The following is a 19,818-nucleotide window of genomic DNA, read 5'->3' as shown; positions in this document are numbered from 1 at the left end:
GTAGAGTAGGCTGGCCTCCATCTCATAGAGATCTACCTGGCTCTGTCTCCCAAGTGCTGGGATTAAAGACGTGGGCCACCACTGCCTGGCTGTTCCTTTCTTACTCTGTTCAGCTCTGTAGCACAGAGAATACAAGCTTGCAACCCTCCTGAAACATCAGGACCAGTGATAACCAACAATTGAAGTCAATAACTAATGATGTCCATCTCACAGATTCCCTCAATTGTTCCAGGCTGGGTCAGCCAGGTGAACGGAGACTGGCAAGGTTGGAAATGGGATGTTTCCTTTGCTTTCTTTGAGGTCCTGGAGAACTGACCACATGGGCTGAGCCTTCAGGCTTCCTGGAGAGCCCTTAGTGGAAATGGCTTCACCTGAACTGTGGTTGGAATAGGATGGGGTGTTTGGGAAAGAGCATGCTTTTGAGAGGCTTCCCACTGCAGACAGGATAGGTGTGGCTTTAAAACCCTCACAAGGTGATCAAAATGTGAAAACTGAGATGTCCACCATCACCACAGAGAGGTTCTTGTGTGGGAAGAAGAAAGGCTTCCTAAGTTTTCTGAATGGTGTCTTTGCTTTCATGCTTCCTCAGGATTATTATCCCTGAAAACCAGTCTTGATGGGAGACCAGGCCCCACCCACACTCATGCAGCTGGCAAGACAGAGGCTGCTGAGGGAAGAGGACTTGACCATTTCTATTCTGGAGGACCTGCCTGTGGAGCTGCTCCAGGAGATGTTTCAGGAGGCCTTCAACGACAGACGAACAAACATCTTGAGGGCCATGGTGTCTGCCTGGCCATTCCCAGACCTTTCTGTAAGAGCCCTGATAAAGGACTCTGACCTGGAGACTTTGAAAGCTCTGCTTGATGGACTAGATGTGCTGATTACAGACAAGGTTCATCCCAGGTAATCAGGACCCAGCTAGGGTGCAGGAAGTCTGTGGGGGTGCAGAGAAGGAACAACTGGGGACATGGAGAACTTGGCCAAAGGTGGATCAGAGGCTTCTTATAGCATCAGCATAGAGAACTGCAGAGGTTTGGGCCAGGTCTCAGGCGTCTGGGCAATTAATGACATGTGGAGGGCACAAGAGTAGACATAGCCACTGAGGAATAGGCCTCTCCCTGCCAGCTCCACAGTTAAAAGTGGAATGAGGCTAGGGTTAATGGGAACGGAATGGAGGGAGATGAGATAGATGCCTTGCTGGCAAATATCCATTTTCACTGAGCACGAGGCTTGATCTTGAGAAAGCAAAGATTTGGAAGGGAAGCTGTTATGAGATGTGGACAAGAAGTAGACTGTAAGATGTATCTTGTCTTATCTTCTGGGAATTCTACCTGTTTTACCAACAGGAGGTCAAAACTCAGAGTGCTTGATTTGGCGGATGAGGACCATGAATTCTGGAGAATTAGGGCAGGAACCCATGAAGGTGACTGCTCTCCACAAGCTGAGAGGCAGGAGCAACCAGTGGAAATCAGTCCTAACTCTGGGGTGAAGAAACGTTTTAAGGTAGTAACTGATCTTGAACTCATAAAGACCAGGTTCAATCCATGTGACTGGTACTTGTTACAATGGGCCCAGCAGCGAAACGATTCCATTCATGTATGCTGTAGAAAGCTGAAGATTTGGGATTCACCAGTCTTCGCTGCTGTACAGATCTTCAAATTTATAAATCTAGACTGTATCCTGGAGCTGCAGCTGAGCCAGTGGTCACTTGAATTCATGGTACAGCTTTTTCCTTACTTGGAGCAGATGAAAAATCTTCACACCCTTGAGCTAGTGGGAATTCGGAAGCCCTTAAGATCTGCTGCTTCTGCAGAGCAGGAATGGATAAGCATGTTGCTTTCTCAGATCTCCAGATTCCCTTGTCTCCAGAATCTCTCTGTACATAATATCTACTTTTTAACAGGCTGCCTTGAAAAGTGGCTCAGGTAAGGAAGGATGGAGAGTGTCCTCCAGAACATAGCAACCACATCCTTTTCTTTACAGATTAGTGGGTCCTTGATGGTCTGACCACTGTGAACCTAGCAGTGGTGGAGACATAGGTTAACCCGGCAGATGAGCTCTATGCTCAGATATTTGTGAACAGGCACTAGCACACCTGTAAGTGCTCATGTGTAAAAGGTTGTTTGGGGTCCAAGAAGGGGTTGAGCAAGTGATGTTCCTACTTCTAAGATGTGATTTATCATTTCCACTTCCTAGTCTTCTCCTTTCTATTTGGTTTATATTCTGATTTTTGATGGTTGTTTGTATTATTTATTTATTTATTTCCTAGTCTCCTCTTTCCAGATGCTTTATAATCGTTTTACACACGAATCAAAGATCCCCCTCTTCCCTTCTCTCCCCACAGCAGCCCCTCTCCCAACCCACCCTCCACTCCCATCCACAAGAAGGCAAGGCCTCCCATGTGGAGGCACATCCAGTAGAAGCAATTCCAAGCCCTTACCCTGCCTCTAGGCTGTACAAGGTGTCCCATCATAGGTAGAGGGCTATAAAAAGCCCGCTCATGCTCCAGAGATGGATTCTGATCCTACCGCCAGGGTGCCCCCCAAGCAGATCAAGCTATGCAACTGTCTCACCATACAGAGGGCCTAGTCCAGTCCCATGCAGGCTCCACAGCTACTGATCCACCTTTCATGATTTCCCACTAGTTAGGTTTGGTTATCTCTGCATGTTTCCCCATCATGGTCCTGATGTACTTGCTCATAGAATCCCTCTTCTCTCTCTTGGACTGGATACCCGGAGCTCTGCCTGGTGTTTGGCAGTAGATCTCTGCATCTGCCTCCATCAGTCATTGGAGAAAACTCTGTGGTGACAGGATATTCACCCATCTGATCACTGGGGAAAGCCAGTTTAGTTCGGGCACCCTCTCCGCTATTTCTAGTAGTCCAATCTGGGATCATTCTTGAGGATTCTAGGCAACTTTCCCAGCACTGGATTTCTCTATATCCCCATGATATCTCCCTCTATCATGGTATTTCTTCATTGCTTTCCCCATCCATCCCTGTTCCAGCTCAACCATCCCATTCCTTTATGTTCTCATCCCTTATCCCCTACCCTCCATTGCCCACCCCTCATCCTCATTTTACTCATGGAAATGTATATTTCCCCTTCTCAGGGTGACCCATGCATCCCTCTTTGGGTCTTCCTTGTTAGCTTCTCTGGAGTTGTGAGTTGTTGTCTAATTATCCTTTGCTTTACATCTAGTATCCACTTATGAGTGAGTACATACCATGTTTGTCCTTCTGAATTTGGGGTACCTCACTCAGGATGATCTTTTCTAGTTCCATCCATTTGCCTGCAAATTTCATGATGTCTATTGGTTGAAATATTAAGGCAACTCTACCTAGTTAAAAGGGAGGTTTATTTTGTGGGGTAACTTACAAGTGAAGGGATAGGTTACAGGTTCCAGGAAAGGTGAAGCACAGTCCAGCGGTGTTCTCTGGAGAACTCTGCTCAGTCTACCTCCAGCATCCAGGATCCAGAAACCAAGAGAGGCTGCACTTCCAGATCTCAGGTCTTTAGCACTCCTGTCTTGGCCCCACGTTGTAGGCATGACAGTTACCAGAAGCATCAATTGGGGTAGTAATTCCTGGACAAAGTTGGAACAGCTACCCACTACAGATGTCATTGTTTCTCTCTGCTGAGTAGTACTCCATTGTGTATACATACCACATTTTCTTAATCCATTCTTCAATTGAAGGGCATCTAGGTTGTTTACAGGTTCTGGTTATTACAAATAATGGTGATATGAACATAGTTGAGCATGTGTCCTTGTGGTATGTTTGAGCATTCCTAGGGTATATGCCCAAGAGTAGTATAGCTGGGTCTCCAGGTGGATTGATTCCAAATTTTCTGAGAAACTGCCATACTGATTTCCAAAGTGGTTGTACCAGTTTGTACTCCCACCAAGAGTGGAGGAGTGTCCCCCTTGCTCCACATCCTCTCCAAGATAAGCTGTGTGCAGTGCTTTTGATCTTAGCCATTCTGACAGGTGTAAGATGGTATCTCAGAGTTGTTTTGATTTGCATCTATCTGATGATTAAGGATGCTGAGCAATTCCTTAAATGTCTTTTGGTCATTTGAAATTATTCCTTTGAGAATTCTGTTTAGCTCTATAGTCCTTTTGTTTGTTTGTTTTTCTTTTTCTTTTTTTGTTTTGTGTCAAGACAGGTTTCTCTGTAGTTTTGGTACCTGTCCTGGATCTCACTCTTTAGACCAGGCTGTCCTCAAACTCGCAAAGATCCACCTGGCTCTGCCTCCTAAGTGCTGGAATTAGAGGTGTGCACCGCCACCACCCCATATCCATTTTTTAATTGGATTGCTCCTTACTTTGATGTCTAATTTGAATTCTTTATATATTTTGGAGATCAGTCCTCTGTCAGCTGTGGGGTTGGTGAAGATCTTTTCCCATTCTGTAGGCTCTTTTTGTCTTATTGACTGTGTCTTTTGTCCTACAAAAGAGTCTCAGTTTCAAGAGGTCCCATTTATTATTTGTTGCTCTCAGTGTCTGTGCTACTGGTGTTATATTTAGGAAGTGGTCTCCTGTGCCAATGCATTCAAGAGTATTTCTACTTTTTCCTCTATCAAGTTCAGTGTAACTGGATTTATGTTAAGGTCTTTGATCCACTTGGACTTGAGTTTTGTGCATGGTGACAGATATGGATCTATTTGCCATCTTTTACCATGTTGACATCCAGTTATGCCAACACCATTTGTTGAAGATACTTTCTTTTTTCCATTGTACAGTTTTGGCTTCTTTGTCAAACAAAAATCAGGTGATCAAATGTATGTGGATTAATGTCCGGGTCTTCAATTTGATTCCATTGGTCCATATGTCAGTTTTTATGCTAATACCAGGCTGGTTTTTATACTATAGGTCTACAGTAGAGCTTGATGTCAGGGATGATGGTGCCTCCAGAAGTAGCTTGGTTGTACAGGATTCTTTTAGCTATCTGGGTTTTCTTTTTTCCAAATGAAATTGAGTTTTGTCCTTTCCTGGACTGTGAAGAATTGTGTTGAAATTTTGATGGGGATTGCATTGAATCTGTAGATTGCTTTTGGTAAGATTGCCATTTTTACTTTGTTAATCCTACCTATCCATGAGCATGGGAGATCTTTCCATTTTCTGATATTTTCTTCGATTTCTTTCTTCAGAGACTTAAAGTTCTTGTCATACAGGTCTTTCATTTGCTTAGAGTTACACCAAGGTATTTTATATTATTTGTGGCTGTTGTAAAGGGTGATGGTTCTGTTTTCTTTCTCAGCCCTTTTATCATTTGTATATAGTTGACTTTTTTTTTTTTTTTTGAGTTGATCTTGTATCCTGCCACTTTACTGAAGGAGTTTACCAGCTGTATGAGTTCCCTGGTAGAATTTTTGGGGTCAGTTATATATACTATCATATTGTCTGCAAATAGTGAAATTTTGACTTCTTCCTTTCCAATTTGTATCCCCTTGATCTCCTTTTATTGTCTTATTTCTCTAGCTGGAACTTCAAGTACAATATTGAATAAATATGGGGAGAGTGGTCACCCTTGTACTGTTTCTGAATTTAGTGGAATCACTTTGAGTTTCTCTCCATTTATTTTGATGTTGGCTGTTGACTTGCTGTAAATTGCCTTTATTATATTTAGGTATTTTCCCTTACTCCTGATCTCTCCATGACCTTTATCGTGAAGGGGTGTTGGATTTTGTCAAAGGCTTCTTCAGCATCTAATGAGATGATCATGTATTTTTTTTTCAGTTTGTTTATATGGTGTATTACATTGACAGATTTTTGTATGTTGAACCATGCTTGCATCCCTGGGATGAACCCTACTTAGTCATTGTGGATAATTTTTTTGATGTGACCTTGGAGTATGTTTGCCAGTATTTTATTGAATATTTTTGCACTAATGTTCATGAGGTAGATTGGTCTGTAATTCTTTCTTTGCTGCATCTGTGTGACTTGGGAATCAGTAACTGTAGCCTCATAAAAGGAATTTGGTAATGTTCTTTCTGCTTCTATTGTGTGGAACAATTTGAAGAGTATTGGAATTAACTCTTCTTTGAAAATCTAGTAGAATTATTTGTTGAAATCTTCTGGTCCTGGACTTTTCTTGGTTGGACTTTTAGGTGACTGTATCTATTTCCTTAGGGGTTATAGGTCAATTTAAATAGTTTATCTGATCTTGATTTAATTTTGGCATGTGGTACCTATCCAGAAAATTGTCCATTTCTTTCAGGTTTTCCAATTTTGTGGAGTACAGGTTTTTGAAGTATGACCTGATGATTCTCTGGATCGCCTCATTGTCAGTTGTTATATCTCCTTTTTCATTTCTGATTTTGTTAATTTGGATGCTGTCTCTCTGCCTTTGGTTAGGATGGATAAGGGCTTGTCTATCTTGTTGATTTTTTTCAAAGAAACAACTCTTTGTTTCATTGATTCTTTATATTGTTCTCTGTTTTATTTCATTGATTTCAGCTCTCAATTTGATTATTGTTCTGTAGATATCTATTAAGTCCATTTGAGTCATAACATCAGTCAGGTCCCTTATTTCTCTCTTAAGTTTCCATCTGGCAGATCTGTCCAGTGATGAGAGTAGGGTGTTGAAGTTTCCCACTATTAATGTGTGGGGTTTGATGTGTGGTTTAACTTTAATAATGTTTCTTTTATGTATGTGGGTGCCCTTGTATTTGGGGCATAAATGTTCAGAATTGAAACTTCATCTTGGTGGATCTTTCCTGTGGTGAGTATATATTGTCCTTCTTGTTCTCTTTTGATTTTTAGTTTGAAGTCTATTTTGTTGGATACTAGGATAGCTACACCAGCTTGTTTCTTAAGTCCATTTGATTGCAAAGACTTTTCTCAGGCTTTTACACTGAGGTAGTGTCTGGCTTTTAACTTGAAGTGTGTTTCTTTTTCTTTTTTCTTTTCTTTTTTTAAGGTTTTTTGAGATAGGGTTTTTCTGTGTAGCTTTGAAGCCTTGGAAATCACTGTCTTGGAAATCACTCTGTAGACCAGGCTGGCCTTGAACTCACAGAGATCCACCTGCCTCTGCCTCCTGAGTTTTGGGATTAAAGATGTACACCATCACCACTGGGCAAGACATGTTTCTTGTATGCAGCAGAAAGATGAGTCCTACTTTGTATCCATTCTGTTAGCCTGTGTATTTTTATAGGTGAATTAAGTCCATTGATATTAAGGGATATTAATGACCAGTGATTAATTCCTGTTATTTTTTGGTGGTAGTGTTGTGTTCATTTCTCTTCTTTGGGATTTACTACTGTGGGGTTATTTATTGCCTGTGTTTTCATGGGTGTATCTGACTTCCTTATGTTGGAATTTTCCTTCTAGTGCTTTTTTTTTTTTTTTTTTTTTTTTTTTTTTTTTTTGGTAAGGTATAATCTTTATTTGTACTGAAGATAATATTGAACATTGGAATTATTAATCAATCACATTGGATTTACAAAATGCTCTGAGTTTAACTGTGGAATTCATTGGCATTGAATCTATCACGTTTTACTTTTTTTTTTTTTCCCCTTTTCTATTTTAATAAAAAGGAAAAAAAAGAAAAAGGTTATAACTAACAAAAGAAAAACTATATACAAAAGTACAATGACTATATACAATATATACAAGTAATAAATGTCTAAACAATGTCTAGTCCATTTGTATTTGACAAATTCAGAGAAAATAATTTCATTATCTATCCTATTTTGTTAAGTCCAAAATGTATCTAATTCACTTTCTATCCTAATTAATCTTCAACTATAACTAACTAACCTTCAACTATAACTAACTAATCTTCAACTCCCTCAGAGACCCAAGAAGGAAATAATATTAGCTAACAAAAATAAAAACAGAAAGTGCATGCAAGCAACTTCCAAAAAATTTGTGAGTTGACAGAAACAGCCAGCTGTCTGGACAGTCACCTGAGGTTTCTCCACAGTGTTGGGGCATCATCTTCAGCCTATAGGCTTAGCATGTTTGACAGACTCATTTGTGAAGTAGGATGTACACAAGGTCGACAGTTCAACCTCCACTGGACAACAAAGTATCCTTGAATCAACTGCTGACAAAATGGACAGACAGGACATGAAACAAAGGACTACTGATTCCTGCCAAAACGAGTGTGGTTATGGCTTTATCAAAAGGCATCTTCTGAGGCCAGGACAATATGGCACCATCCCTGAAGTGGCCTTCGCAATTTGGAAAAGGTACAGTGCCCTTTTCTTCGAAGGCAGCTGAATAGGCAGTGGGCCGATGGCTTCTGATGTGCAATGGAACAGCAGCTGAAACAGTTATTCTTGAAGAGTGACTAAGCTCACGCCTCGCAATAGTAAACTGGCATTTGACAGAGGGATGTGGAGAAGAACGGGATGTTAAGATGAAGCCATATATACACAGCCAAGAATGGACAGCTGAATTAAAAAATCAACAACAATTTCCAGAATTTAAAATCCTGAATCATGACATGACACTAGTGGAATTCAGGTGTTTCTGGTACATGGACTGCTCTAGTGCTTTTTGTAGGGCTGAATTTGGGGATAGGTATTGTTTAAATCTGGTATTGTCTTGGAATGTCTTGTTCACTCTATCTATGGTAGTTGAAAGTTTTGCTGGGTATATTAGTCTAGGCTGGCATCCATGGTCTCTTAGTGTCTGCATTACATCTGTCCAGGACCTTCAGGCTTTCAAAGTCTCCATTGAGAAGTTGGGTGTTATTTGATGGGTCTGCCTTTATAAGTGACTTGGCTTTTTCCTTTGCTGTTCTTACTATTCTTTTTTTATTCTGTATTTTAGTGGTTTAATTATTATGTGAGAAGGGAACTTCTTGGGGCAGTCTAGTCTATTTGGTGTTCTATAAGTTTCTTGTATCTTCATAGATATTTCCTTCTTTAAATTGGGAATGTTTTCTTCCATGATTTTGTTGAATATATTTTCTGTGCCTTTGAGTTGGTATTCTTCTCCTTCTTCTATCCCTATTATTCTTAGGTTTTGCCATTTCATGGTGTCCCAGATTTCCTGGACATTTTGTGTTATGACTTTTTTGGCTTTAGTGTTTTCTTTGATTGACAAATTATTTCCTCTATTGTACCTCTACACCAGAGATTCTGTCTTCTATCTCTTGCATTCTGTTGGTTATGCTTGCATCTGTACTTCCTGTTTACTGGGATTTTCTGTTCCATCATTTCCGCTGTTTGTGTCTTCTTCATTGTTTCTATTTCAGTTTTCAGATCTTGGACTGTTTCCTTCACGTGTTTAATTGCTTTTTAATGTTTTTTTGGCCTTCTTTAAGGGATTTATTGATTTCTTCCAATTTTTTGTTTGCCTTTCCCTCAATTTCTTTAAGGGAATTTTGCATTTTTTCTTTAAAGGCCTCTAATATCTTCATGAAGCTACTTTTAAGGTTGCTTTCTTCTGCTTCTTCTACCTTGTGATGTTCAGGTGCTGTGGGATGGTCTGTATGTCAAGTGTGTTGCTGATTGGTCAATAAATAAATCACTGATTGGCCAGTGACCAGGCAGGAAGTATAGGCAGGACAAGGAGGAGAATAAAGCTGGGAAGTGGAAGGCTGAGAGAGAGACACTGCCAGCCGCCAGGATGACAAACAGCATGTGAAGATGCCAGTAAGCCATGAGCCGAGTGGCAGGGTATAGATTTGTGGAAATGGATTAATTTAAGCTGTAAGAAAAGTTAGCAAGAAGCCTGCCATGGCCATACAGTTTGTAACCAATATAAGTCTCTGTGTTTACTTGGTCAGGTCTGAGCGGCTGTGGGACTGGCAGGTGAGAGAGATTTGTCTGACTGTGGCCCAGGCAGGAAAGCTCTAGCTACATTCAGGTCTTGCTGTTATAGGAGGCTAGGTTCTGGTGATGCCGTATTGCTCTTTATGTTGTTGTATGTATTTTTGCCCTGATGTCTACTCATCTCTTCCTCTATTAGGTGCAAGAGGTGCCTGTGTCAGAATAAGCTGCTATTGGTACACTCTGTGCTTGTTGTTTCTGATCTCAATCTTAGCTCTTGGTTTAATTGGAGCTGGCAGATTCTGTATATCAGGGAGCTACTCTTATTCCAGTCTGAGCTAGCTGATTCTGTGGCTCAGGGAGTCCCTCTTGGTCTTATCAGGGCTCTTGGTCTAGTCAGAGCTGGTGGATTCTTTTTCTCATGAAGCCTCTCTTGGTTCAATGAGAGCTATTAGATCCTGTGTCTCAGGAATCCACATGAGAGCTGGTGGATTCCTTGTCTCAGAAGTTACTGGGGTCTCGGGCAGATGGGTATTGGAGTTGGGTGTGGTGGGTCTTGTAGATTGCAGGGTTTGATGGGAGTTTTTGGTGGGGAGAGCCTGACCACAGGAGTTTTCATAGCTGGCCAGCAACTGGGGCAGAGGTGGATGGGGGTTCCTGGGGACTGGTTGTTTCCCAGGATTTGGGTCCTAGAGGCAGGACTCTCTGGGTGGGAGAAGAGTCACTCACCTCTTGATCCAGTGAGAGCTGGCAGATTGGTTTCCTTGTCTCAGGAAGTTACTGGGGTCGCAGGCAGATGGGTATTGGGGTAGGGTGTGGTCTTGTGGATTGCAGGGTCTGATGGGGGTTTGGTAGGGGGAACCTGGCCTCAGGGGTTTTCCCTGCTGGCCAGCAACTGGGGCAGAGTTGGGTGGGGGATCCTGGGGACTGGCTGTGTCCCAGGGCCCATATAAGAGGACTCTTAAAGACACTGCTAGGATGAAGCTGAATGAATCCATCATATAGACAGACTAAATTTGGGGAAAGCATCATCTGCCTTGCTTTCATTCCCACCAATCCTCTTCAATACTTTTTGGCATAACTAATCTTTTGATCTCTCCCTAGGTACCTGAAGACCCCCTTGAAGACCCTGGCAATCACTGCCTGCCAGCTCTCCCAGTCAGACTTGGATTACCTGAGCCAGTGCCTGAACATCTGTGAGCTCAAACATCTGCACCTGATAGGTGTAGAGCTATCTGATTCATGCCCTAAGCTTCTTGGGGTTCTCCTTGAGAGAATCTCGAGTACCCTGCAAACCCTGGAATTGGAGGAGTGCGAGATGAGGGACTGTCATTTCAATGCTATCTTGCCTTCCCTGAGCCAATGTTCTCAGCTTACTGTGGTCAATTTTTGTAATAATAATATCTCTCTGCTTGTCCTGAAGAAACTTCTACATCACACAGCCAAGCTGAGCACACTGACCCATGAGAAGTACCCTGCACCTCTGGAATGCTATGAGGAATTGAGAATACTTAAAGACAAATTTAAGCTACTTTGTCCTGAGCTGCTGGATATACTCAGGGCCGAAAGGCAACCCAAGAAAGTCTCCTTTTCTACAAGAACCTGCTTGAACTGTTTTCACTGCTGTTTCTATAACCTGGAGGTCAGACTTTTTTGCCTTTGTCCATAAGTAGGATAAGGTTTCTTCTGGTACTAAAAATGGAAGCCTAGTGTTGGGAGTGTATGTATACTGTGTACATCCTTGATTGCCTATAATAAAATGTGCTGAGTTTTATGGGTTGCTAGTGTGTCTTCATCGGAGTGCACAGCCCACTTATTCCCAGCATTTCAATACCTGTTTCTTTCTCCATCGCCCTAACCAAGTCATGGCATCTTACAGACATGTCTCTCATCAAGGGGTTCTAGAGCATATGGCTTCACAGTGCTTAATATTTTGGAAAGAAAATGGAGTGCAAAGGGTTCAGATCACAGGGACTCAGGTTGACTTGAAGAACAATGGGATGAAGGGACAGGAGACTGGTAGAGTCAGAGAGAAAACTATATGCATTTCTAAGTGATGATTTGGCATCAGAGAAATAATTAATACTTGCAAATGTTGTTCTAGTAGCTTTTAAAGGTAGTGTGGGACCCCAGTAACCTGAAGGAGTATTGTCCGGTGTTCCTCACATTTAGTGATTTTTTGGGACACAGTGCATTAAGAATACCAGGATTTTTTTTTTTTTTTTGGTTTTTCCACACAGGGTTTCTCTGTGTAGCTTTGTGCCTTTCCTGGGACTCACTCTGTAGTCTAGGCTGGCCTGGAACTCACAGATATCTGCCTGCCTCTGCCTCCTGGGTGCTAGGATTAAAGGCAAGCACCACCACCACTGCCCAGCAAATACCAGGAATTTTAATCATGCAGGGTTGTCTCCTCAGTGGAGATAAAAAATCAATACCTACATTCCATCTTGAAAACCCAGAGTGGATTTTGTTGAGGACCTGGAGAGCTTTAGCTATAGAGGCAGACTTCACCCAAATTCCTCAGAATGATTAGCCCAGACTAAAGGTCACATATACTTTCTGGCTTGCTGACCTCTATGCTGTTGGTCCAAGGTCACACTAGATATTGGCCTTTTAGCTATAGAGCCCATTATCATGGTCATGTGTACTTTGTAAAAAAAAGTTTCTATGTAGTCACACCCTAGGCTTTAATTTGCACCTGGAATTGGACTGATTGGACTGGTTGCTGCCTGGAACACTTGCCTAAATTGTACTTTGTTTTAAATGTGCTGCCAGTGAACAGTCTGGCAATAGACTCCCCAAAGTCTGATCCAGGTTGACAAAGTCAAATATGCACTGGGTTTTCATTCTTTGCAGATTATGATATCCATTGAGACATGAGTGGGACCCTTACAAAGGACCACCTTCAAACAAAACCCTCCAATAGTTGAGCAAATGTCATACTCTTGACCTCAAAACTCTCTCCAACCTTAGTTCTGGATCTTAAATCTGTAATTGTGATTTCTGTCTGTATTTTGGTGTGGCTGTCCTTGAAGCTGTGACATATGTTCTCTCTCTTCTTTTTTTAAAGATTGATTTATTTATTATCTATACAGTATTCTGCCTGCATGCATCCCTGCAGGCCTGAAGAGAGCACCGGATCTCATTACAGATGGTTGTGAGCCACCATGTGGTTGCTGGGAATTAAACTCAGGACCTTTGGAAGAGCAGCCAGTGCTCTTAACCTCTGAGCCATTACTCCAGCCAACATATGTTCTCTTTTGCCTGTACATTTAGATAACAATAAGAGAATTGGTATCCGACAATTTCTTCCTCAATTTGTTTATTCAAAATAGAGACAAGAGAGTTTCCATTGCACTAGGTTTCTAGCTCTTCCCAGAAATGTTTCTCCCAGTACTCTTTCCCTCCATCCCCCCCCCATCCTCGTGACCCTCCTGTTCTCATCCCCACACCCCTATGCAGATGCCTCACCCTGTTCACTGGTGTTGTCCTTTCTATTTCTTCTTCACAGTGAGATCCATGCATCGCCCCTTGATCCCTCCTTGTTATTTAGTTTCTCTGGGTCTATGTTGTAGCATGCTTACATACCATGTTTGTCTTTCTGGGTCTGAGTTACCTCACTCAGGATGATCTTATCTAGTTTCATCCATTTGTTTTTAACAGCTGAGTAATACTCTATTGTGTAAATGCACATTTTCTTTATTCATTCGTCAGCTGAGGCACATCTAGGTTGTTTCCAGTTTCTGGTTATTACAAATAAAAATGCTATGAACATTGTTGAGCAAATGTCCTTGTGGTAGGATGGAGCATTCTTTGGGTATATGCCCAGTAGTAGTATAACTGGGTCTTGAGGTAGATCAATTTCCATTTTTCTGAGAAACCACCATATTGATTCCAAAATGGCTTTAATTTTATATTCCCATCAGCAATAGAGGAGTGTTCCCGTTGCTCCACATACTCACCAGCATGAGCTGTCACTTGTAGTTTTTTATCTATGCCAATCCAACAGATATAAGATAGTTTGGACCCTTTCCTCCTGGTTTGTCTCACTCAGCGTTAATAAGAGAAGAGGTGCCTAGTCTCACTGCCACTCGATATAGCATGGATAATAGATATCCATGGGAGGCCTGTCCTTTTCTGAAGAGAAATGGAGGGGGAGAAGTGGGTATTGGGGTGCTAGGAAGAGAGAAGTGAAAGGAAAAATGAAGTTGGGTTACAAAATCAATAAAATAAAACAAGAAGTAGAGATCAGAGGTCTTGTACTTGATCATCATTGTGGTTGTGTGCAGACTTCCATGATTTCTAAGACAAGGACATTTCAAACACAATGCTGATGTAAGCAGTCCTTGATGGAAGTAGGACTTGGCAATTATCATATATCAACACTCAAACCTAATATCACAGTGAGAAGGGCACAGTGGGACCACAAGCTGTCTTTTCCCAGTGTGTCATCACTTATTACTCTCAAAGTTTGCCTCTTAGTTTGGTGGTACTCACCCACTGCACCATTTAACGCCTGAAGAAGCAAAACTGTCAGCTTAAGATAACAGGGTTGAAGTCACTGTCTCAAAGCCAGTGTGCAAAGAACACAAACTTTCATACATGATAGAGCCACACAAATGCACTCAGAGCATCTAGAAAGCTTGAACTCTGAGACAGGGGTATTCCTGTGACACTGGATACTTCTAGTTTTAAATCCACTTCTAATAAGGAAACTCATCAAATCTGTTTATATTCCAGATAAAGGCAAACACTCTTAAATTATCCTGGGTGTATTTCTCCCAAACCAAAGATGTACATGAGAGTGGTTCATGCTAAGATGTTCAGTTGGATCATAAAGTTGGCTGAAGGAAAATTAAAACATAGAACAAAGGGAATGGGGTCTCTCCACACTATTCTTTTTTTCCTTTCATTTTTCTTTTTCTTAATAGCCTAATAACCCATACTTCCCCTTGAACTTCTGACCTTTAATTCTGGTCCTCCTGAATGCTGAGATCACTAGCATTTAACAATAGGCTCATCTAACTCTGGGGCCTTATTCTTTAAGCATTTCCCTTTGAGCTGGTATCCTTCAAGTAAAGAGCTATAATAGATGGATACGTTTTATATTCTTGGCCTCTAGAACCCACCCAACCTAAGAACTCTATCTTCACCATGGAATTGTCATTTGTCTGGATTTTCGCATTGCTATCCCTGAAGTTTCTCCTTTGTGTTCCCTTCTGCCTGTATAATCACATGGCAGTGAAAGACGTTGCTATCACACTGTTTTACCTTCATCAATTTTTCAAACATATTTTTATTGATTAAATGGGAAATTCTCATCATGTACTCCAATCACCTTTAATTCCTGGTCCTCCCAGGTCTACCCCACCTTGTGGCTTCCCACTGCCCCAAAAGACAGAAAATGAAAGAAAAAACAAGCTCTATTTGTGTTGTCCCTATAGTCACTGGAGCCTGGTCAAGCTGGGATTCACTTTTTTAAATTAAAAACAGAGTTGAGAAATCATTGTGGTTGTGTGCTGACTGTCATGAAGCATAAAGGAATCTTCAGGAAGTATACTAAACAAGAAGTAAAAAGTGAATACCAAGACAGGGATATTTCACACACAATGCTCCCATATTTAACCCTTGTTGGAATTCACATTTGAAATTATTTACAGTATATCAATGATCAGGGATCAAATATCACATTTAGGACACAGCTGGACAGAAATATATATATATATATATATATATATATATATATATATATATATCCATACATCCAGAACTTATTTAGGTTGTCTAAGAAGAGAACTTCCCATAGCTCAACTCCCAGTATTGAAATATTTTCTAATCCTATTCAGTCAGTCCTACATCAATCCATCTGCAGAGAAAAGGAGCCACTGTCACCTGGTTCCTCATGTCAGGTTCATACAGAACACTCTCAAACTTCATGTGCAGTAAAGTTTAAGGTCTCATTATCTGAGTTTCCTGGAATGACCAGCATGCATCTCACAGATGGGTATGACGATTCAAACAAAAAGACATGGAGTATGTTTGAGATGGCTCAGCAAATAAATTTACTGTCTGCATCAGGACCAGGACCTGACTTTTGTGTGAAGAATGAGAAGACTGATTCTTTTTTGCTGTTGTTGTTTATTTGTTTTAGATTTTCCCAAAATGGTTTCTTTGTATAGCTCTGGCAGTCCTGGAACTCACTCTGTAGTCCAGGCTGGCCTTGAATTTAGAGATCGTCCTGCCCCTGCTTCCTGAGTTCTGGGATTAAAGGCATGGGCCACCACTACCAGGATAGAAGACTAATTCTTTAAAGTTGTCTGCAGACCTCTGTTTCCTATGGCATGTTCACATACATGCATACCCCCAAATAATAAACAAAACCTAATTTTGTTTAATTAAAACACTCTGAATTTACGAGGTGGAAAGATGGCCTTGTGGTTAAGAGCACGTGTTCTTTCTGAGGACAGTGTTTCAGTTCCAAGCTCTCTACTGTCTCTACTTCAGTATTAGGGAGTCCATTGCCATTTTTCAGATGGGGTCTTGTTTGAGCATCTTAGGGAAGTGTCTACTGAATTATGTGGCCTGAATCTAGGGGAAGGATTACTGATATATATTGCCCATTGTATATCAGCTGGCATAGTAGTATATGAGGTGGCTTGAGATAAGTGACTTTGGATACAGCTGAGTGTTGATGAACAGACTCAGTATATTCAAAGCCCTGGGTTGGCTCCTCAGCCCCAAAGAAGTAAAGAAATGTTTGATTCAGGCTCTAGATCGCAGATTGTCTCACATTTGTTGGTAGGTCATTATGCTCGTTGAAATCTGTTCCTGATGAGTGTACCAAAGACTTGAAGCTGATCATATTAGAATCAGGAAGGGCAAGGGAGACACCCAGTCCATCATCAAAGTCACAGGTCTTCAAGAGGAATCCACTTAGATATTTACTTCACCCACAGCTGACCTGAAATAACTGCAAAGACCAGGATGGCCTCAAACTCACTTAGACCCAGGTGTTTCTGTTCCACATGGGATTAAAGGCCTGAGCCACTAGAATTGACCAGTTTTGGTGTTTGTACAGGAGTGGCTCTAGAGGCCATTAAGACTAGTGGAAGACTTTTTTTTTTTTTTTTGGTTTTTCGAGACAGGGTTTCTCTGTGTAGCTTTGGGCCTTTCCTGGAACTTACTTGGTAGTCCAGGCTGGCCTCGAACTCACAGAGATCCGCCTGCCTCTGCCTCCCAAGTGCTGGGATTAAAGGCGTGTGCCACCACCGCCTGGCTAACTAGTGGAAGACTTTTGCCCAGCATAAGACAGTCAACTTGGTTTACTATATATTTAATTTGTATGTGTAGGCAAGGAGACAACGTGTGTGAGCTGACTCTCCTTCCACCAACTGTATTGGTTCTAAAAGTTTAACTCAGTTCCTTCTGCAGGGCAGCAGGCACCTTTATCAGGAGGCATCCATGCTGGCTGAGGTGATTTAGTTTAAGTAAATTAAGTTTCAGACTACTGTTTGTCGGAGGAGCCCGAGGAAGAGGGTGGCAGCATTCGAGGTGACTGAACGAAGCCCGGTGACAGGATGTTGGTGTTGGTCTTAGGAGATCTGCACATCCCACACCGCTGCAAGAGCCTGCCGGCTAAATTGAAAAAGCTCCTGGTGCCAGGGAAAATCCAGCACATTCTCTTCACTGGAAACCTTTGCACCAAGGAGAGTTATGACTATCTCAAGACTCTGGATGGTGACGTCTGAATCATAAGAGGAGACTCGGATGAGAATCTCAATTATCCAGAACAGAAGGTTGTGCCTGTGGGGCAGTTCAAGGTCGGTCTGATCAATGGACACCAAGTTATTCCATGGCTAACTTGGCCCTGCTGCAGAGGCAGTTTGATGTGGACATTCTTATCTCAGGACACATACAAATTTGAAGCATTTGAACATGAAAATAAGTTCTACATTAACCCAGGTTCTGCCACTGGAGCATATAATGCCTTGGAAACAACTGTTATTCCGTTGTTTGCGCTGATGGACATCCAGGCTTCCACGGTGGTCACTTACGTCTGTCAGCTCTTTGGAGATGACGTGAAAGTAGAACGAATTGACTACAAAAAATCTTAAAGCTAGGCTTGTCTTGATCATTTTCTGTTTTGTTTTTTCATTTCCTTGTTCAAATCAATTAATTAAACACTTACGAGGCACACAGTTGTATCACTTTTATAATATTTTGCACTAAAAGGTCTTCTCTGTTTAATACATAGTTGCTCTAAGCTTCTTGTAAACTGTAAGAATATACTTAGTTTGCAGTATATGATTTCTATGACAAGAAGTCCACCATACAGTACAGGGCCATGTTAGAAAAACGTATCTTTGTAAATATCTTCCTTCTTGGTATTTGGACTTCATCACAAAACTAGTGCATGAAGAGAAAGAATCCAGAATTTCTGTGTATGTTTTCTCTTCTCTGGTAATATATGTTTACCTTCCATTTAAAAAAAAGGATACTGTTTGTCCATTCAATTTTTCTGATAATTTTGAATGGGATAAGGGCAAAATTAGTATTAGAGCTTTGCAGAAACTCATTTCAGATACGTGTGTGCTCCAGGTATGCCCCCTAGGGGAACAGAGGCAGGCAGATCTCTGTTCTCTTTTCCTCCTACCAAGTGGCTCCCTGAGGGACACTCTTTCCTATACCTGCTTAAACATTGACCAGTTCCTTAAATTGTTTCTATTACTATTGTAGCACAAGGCTTTCTACAAAGGATCGTCTAAGTCATTTCAAGAAGCTGCAAGCTACCACCTGAGAGATCAGATCCCTGGCCCTGTGACTGAGTTAATTGCTTTAAATGAGATCTACCTTCGTGGGCTCCATGGTCCAACAGGTGTTCCACAGACATCAGACATTAAATAATCTCTGGGCGTAGGTGTCTGAAAAGCTAGAAACTAGTTTACTGTTTCAGTTATCTGTGTGTATTCTTTTGTTGATAGTTATTTATTTTTTAGCTTTTTTATGGGGTATGGAGGGAGGTTGGGATAAGGTCTCAATAAATAGCACCAGTTGTTCTGGAACTGGTTATGTACATCAGGTTTATCTGGACTCACAGAGATCCACCTGCCTCTGCTTCCAGAGGCCTTAGGACACCAAGCCTGATTGGCAGTGCCAGGATTAAAGGCATGGGCTGCCAAGCCCCCTTTGTTTTCATTTGGTTTTTGAGAGTCTCACTATGCTTTGTTCAATGTGTGTGTTTGGTTTTTTTTGTTTTTTTTATTTATTTTTTTTTTCTTTTTTTTTGAATTTATTTTAATTTATTTTGCAATACAATTCAGTTCTACATATATCGGTCACGGATTCCCTTGTTCTCCCCCCTCCCGTCCCCCTCACCTTCCCCCCAATGCCCCCCCCCCATTCCCATCTCCTCCAGGGCAAAGCCTTCCCCACAGACTGAGGTCAACCTGGTAGACTCAGTCCAGGTAGGTCTAGTCCCCTCCTCCCAGGCCGAGCCAAACAATCCTGCATAGGCCCCAGGTTTCAAACAGCCAACTCATGCAATGAGCACAAGATCTGGTCCCACTGCCTGGATGCCTCCCAAACAGATCAAGCCAATCAACTGTCTCACCCATTCGGAGGGCCTGATCCAGTGTGGACCCCTCAGCCATTGGTTCATAGTTCATGTGTTTCCATTCATTTGGCTATTTGTCCCTGTGCTTTATCCAACCTTGGTCTCAACAATTCTCGCTCATATAAACCCTCCTCATTCTCGTTAATTGGACTCCCAGAGATCCACCCAGGGCCTAGTCATGGATCTCTGCATCCAGATCCCTCAGTAGTTGGATGAGGTTTCTAGCACAACAATTAGGGTGTTTGGCCATCCCATCACCAGAGTAGGTCAGTTCGGGCTGTCTCTCGACCATTGCCGGCAGTCTGTTGTGTGGGTATCTTTGTGGATTTCTGTGGGCCTCTCTAGCACTTTGCTTCTTCCTGTTCTCATGTGGTCTTCATTTACCATGGTCTCCTATTCCTTGTTCTCCCTCTCTGTTGTTGATCCAGCTGGGATCTCCCGCTCCCCCAAGCTCTCTTTCCCTCGACCCTTGCCTTTCA

General features: G+C 41.8%; 1 protein-coding gene and 2 pseudogenes across 1 annotated transcript; all 3 read left to right on the top strand.

Annotated features, from left to right (window-relative positions):
• The window catches only part of LOC128096151 (U4/U6.U5 tri-snRNP-associated protein 1-like), a 306,060-nt pseudogene that overhangs the window by 108,463 nt on the left and 177,779 nt on the right, over window positions 1–19,818 (top strand).
• LOC128096093 (oogenesin-3-like) lies at window positions 617–11,395 on the top strand. The gene is made up of 3 exons (XM_052715250.1): window positions 617–903; window positions 1,347–1,925; window positions 10,831–11,395. Exons 1-3 carry the CDS (start codon window positions 617–619, stop codon window positions 11,393–11,395), a joined length of 1,431 nt encoding a protein of 476 aa, XP_052571210.1.
• Window positions 17,275–18,136, top strand: LOC128097563 (vacuolar protein sorting-associated protein 29-like; annotated as a pseudogene).

Source organism: Peromyscus californicus, unplaced genomic scaffold (genome assembly GCF_007827085.1).
Source record: "Peromyscus californicus insignis strain IS unplaced genomic scaffold, ASM782708v3 Scaffold_5__1_contigs__length_169319896, whole genome shotgun sequence".
Classification (NCBI taxonomy): Eukaryota; Metazoa; Chordata; class Mammalia; order Rodentia; family Cricetidae; genus Peromyscus; species Peromyscus californicus.
This window is presented reverse-complemented; position numbering and strand designations above follow the sequence as displayed.

Excerpts from the sequence above, each read along its gene's own strand:
- LOC128096093 (XM_052715250.1), top strand. The coding sequence starts at position 617 with ATGGGAGACCAGGCCCCACCCACACTCATGCAGCTGGCAAGACAGAGG. Across the intron at positions 904-1,346 it reads ACAGACAAGGTTCATCCCAG|GAGGTCAAAACTCAGAGTGC; the intron begins GTAATCAGGACC and ends TTTTACCAACAG. Across the intron at positions 1,926-10,830 it reads TGCCTTGAAAAGTGGCTCAG|GTACCTGAAGACCCCCTTGA; the intron begins GTAAGGAAGGAT and ends ATCTCTCCCTAG.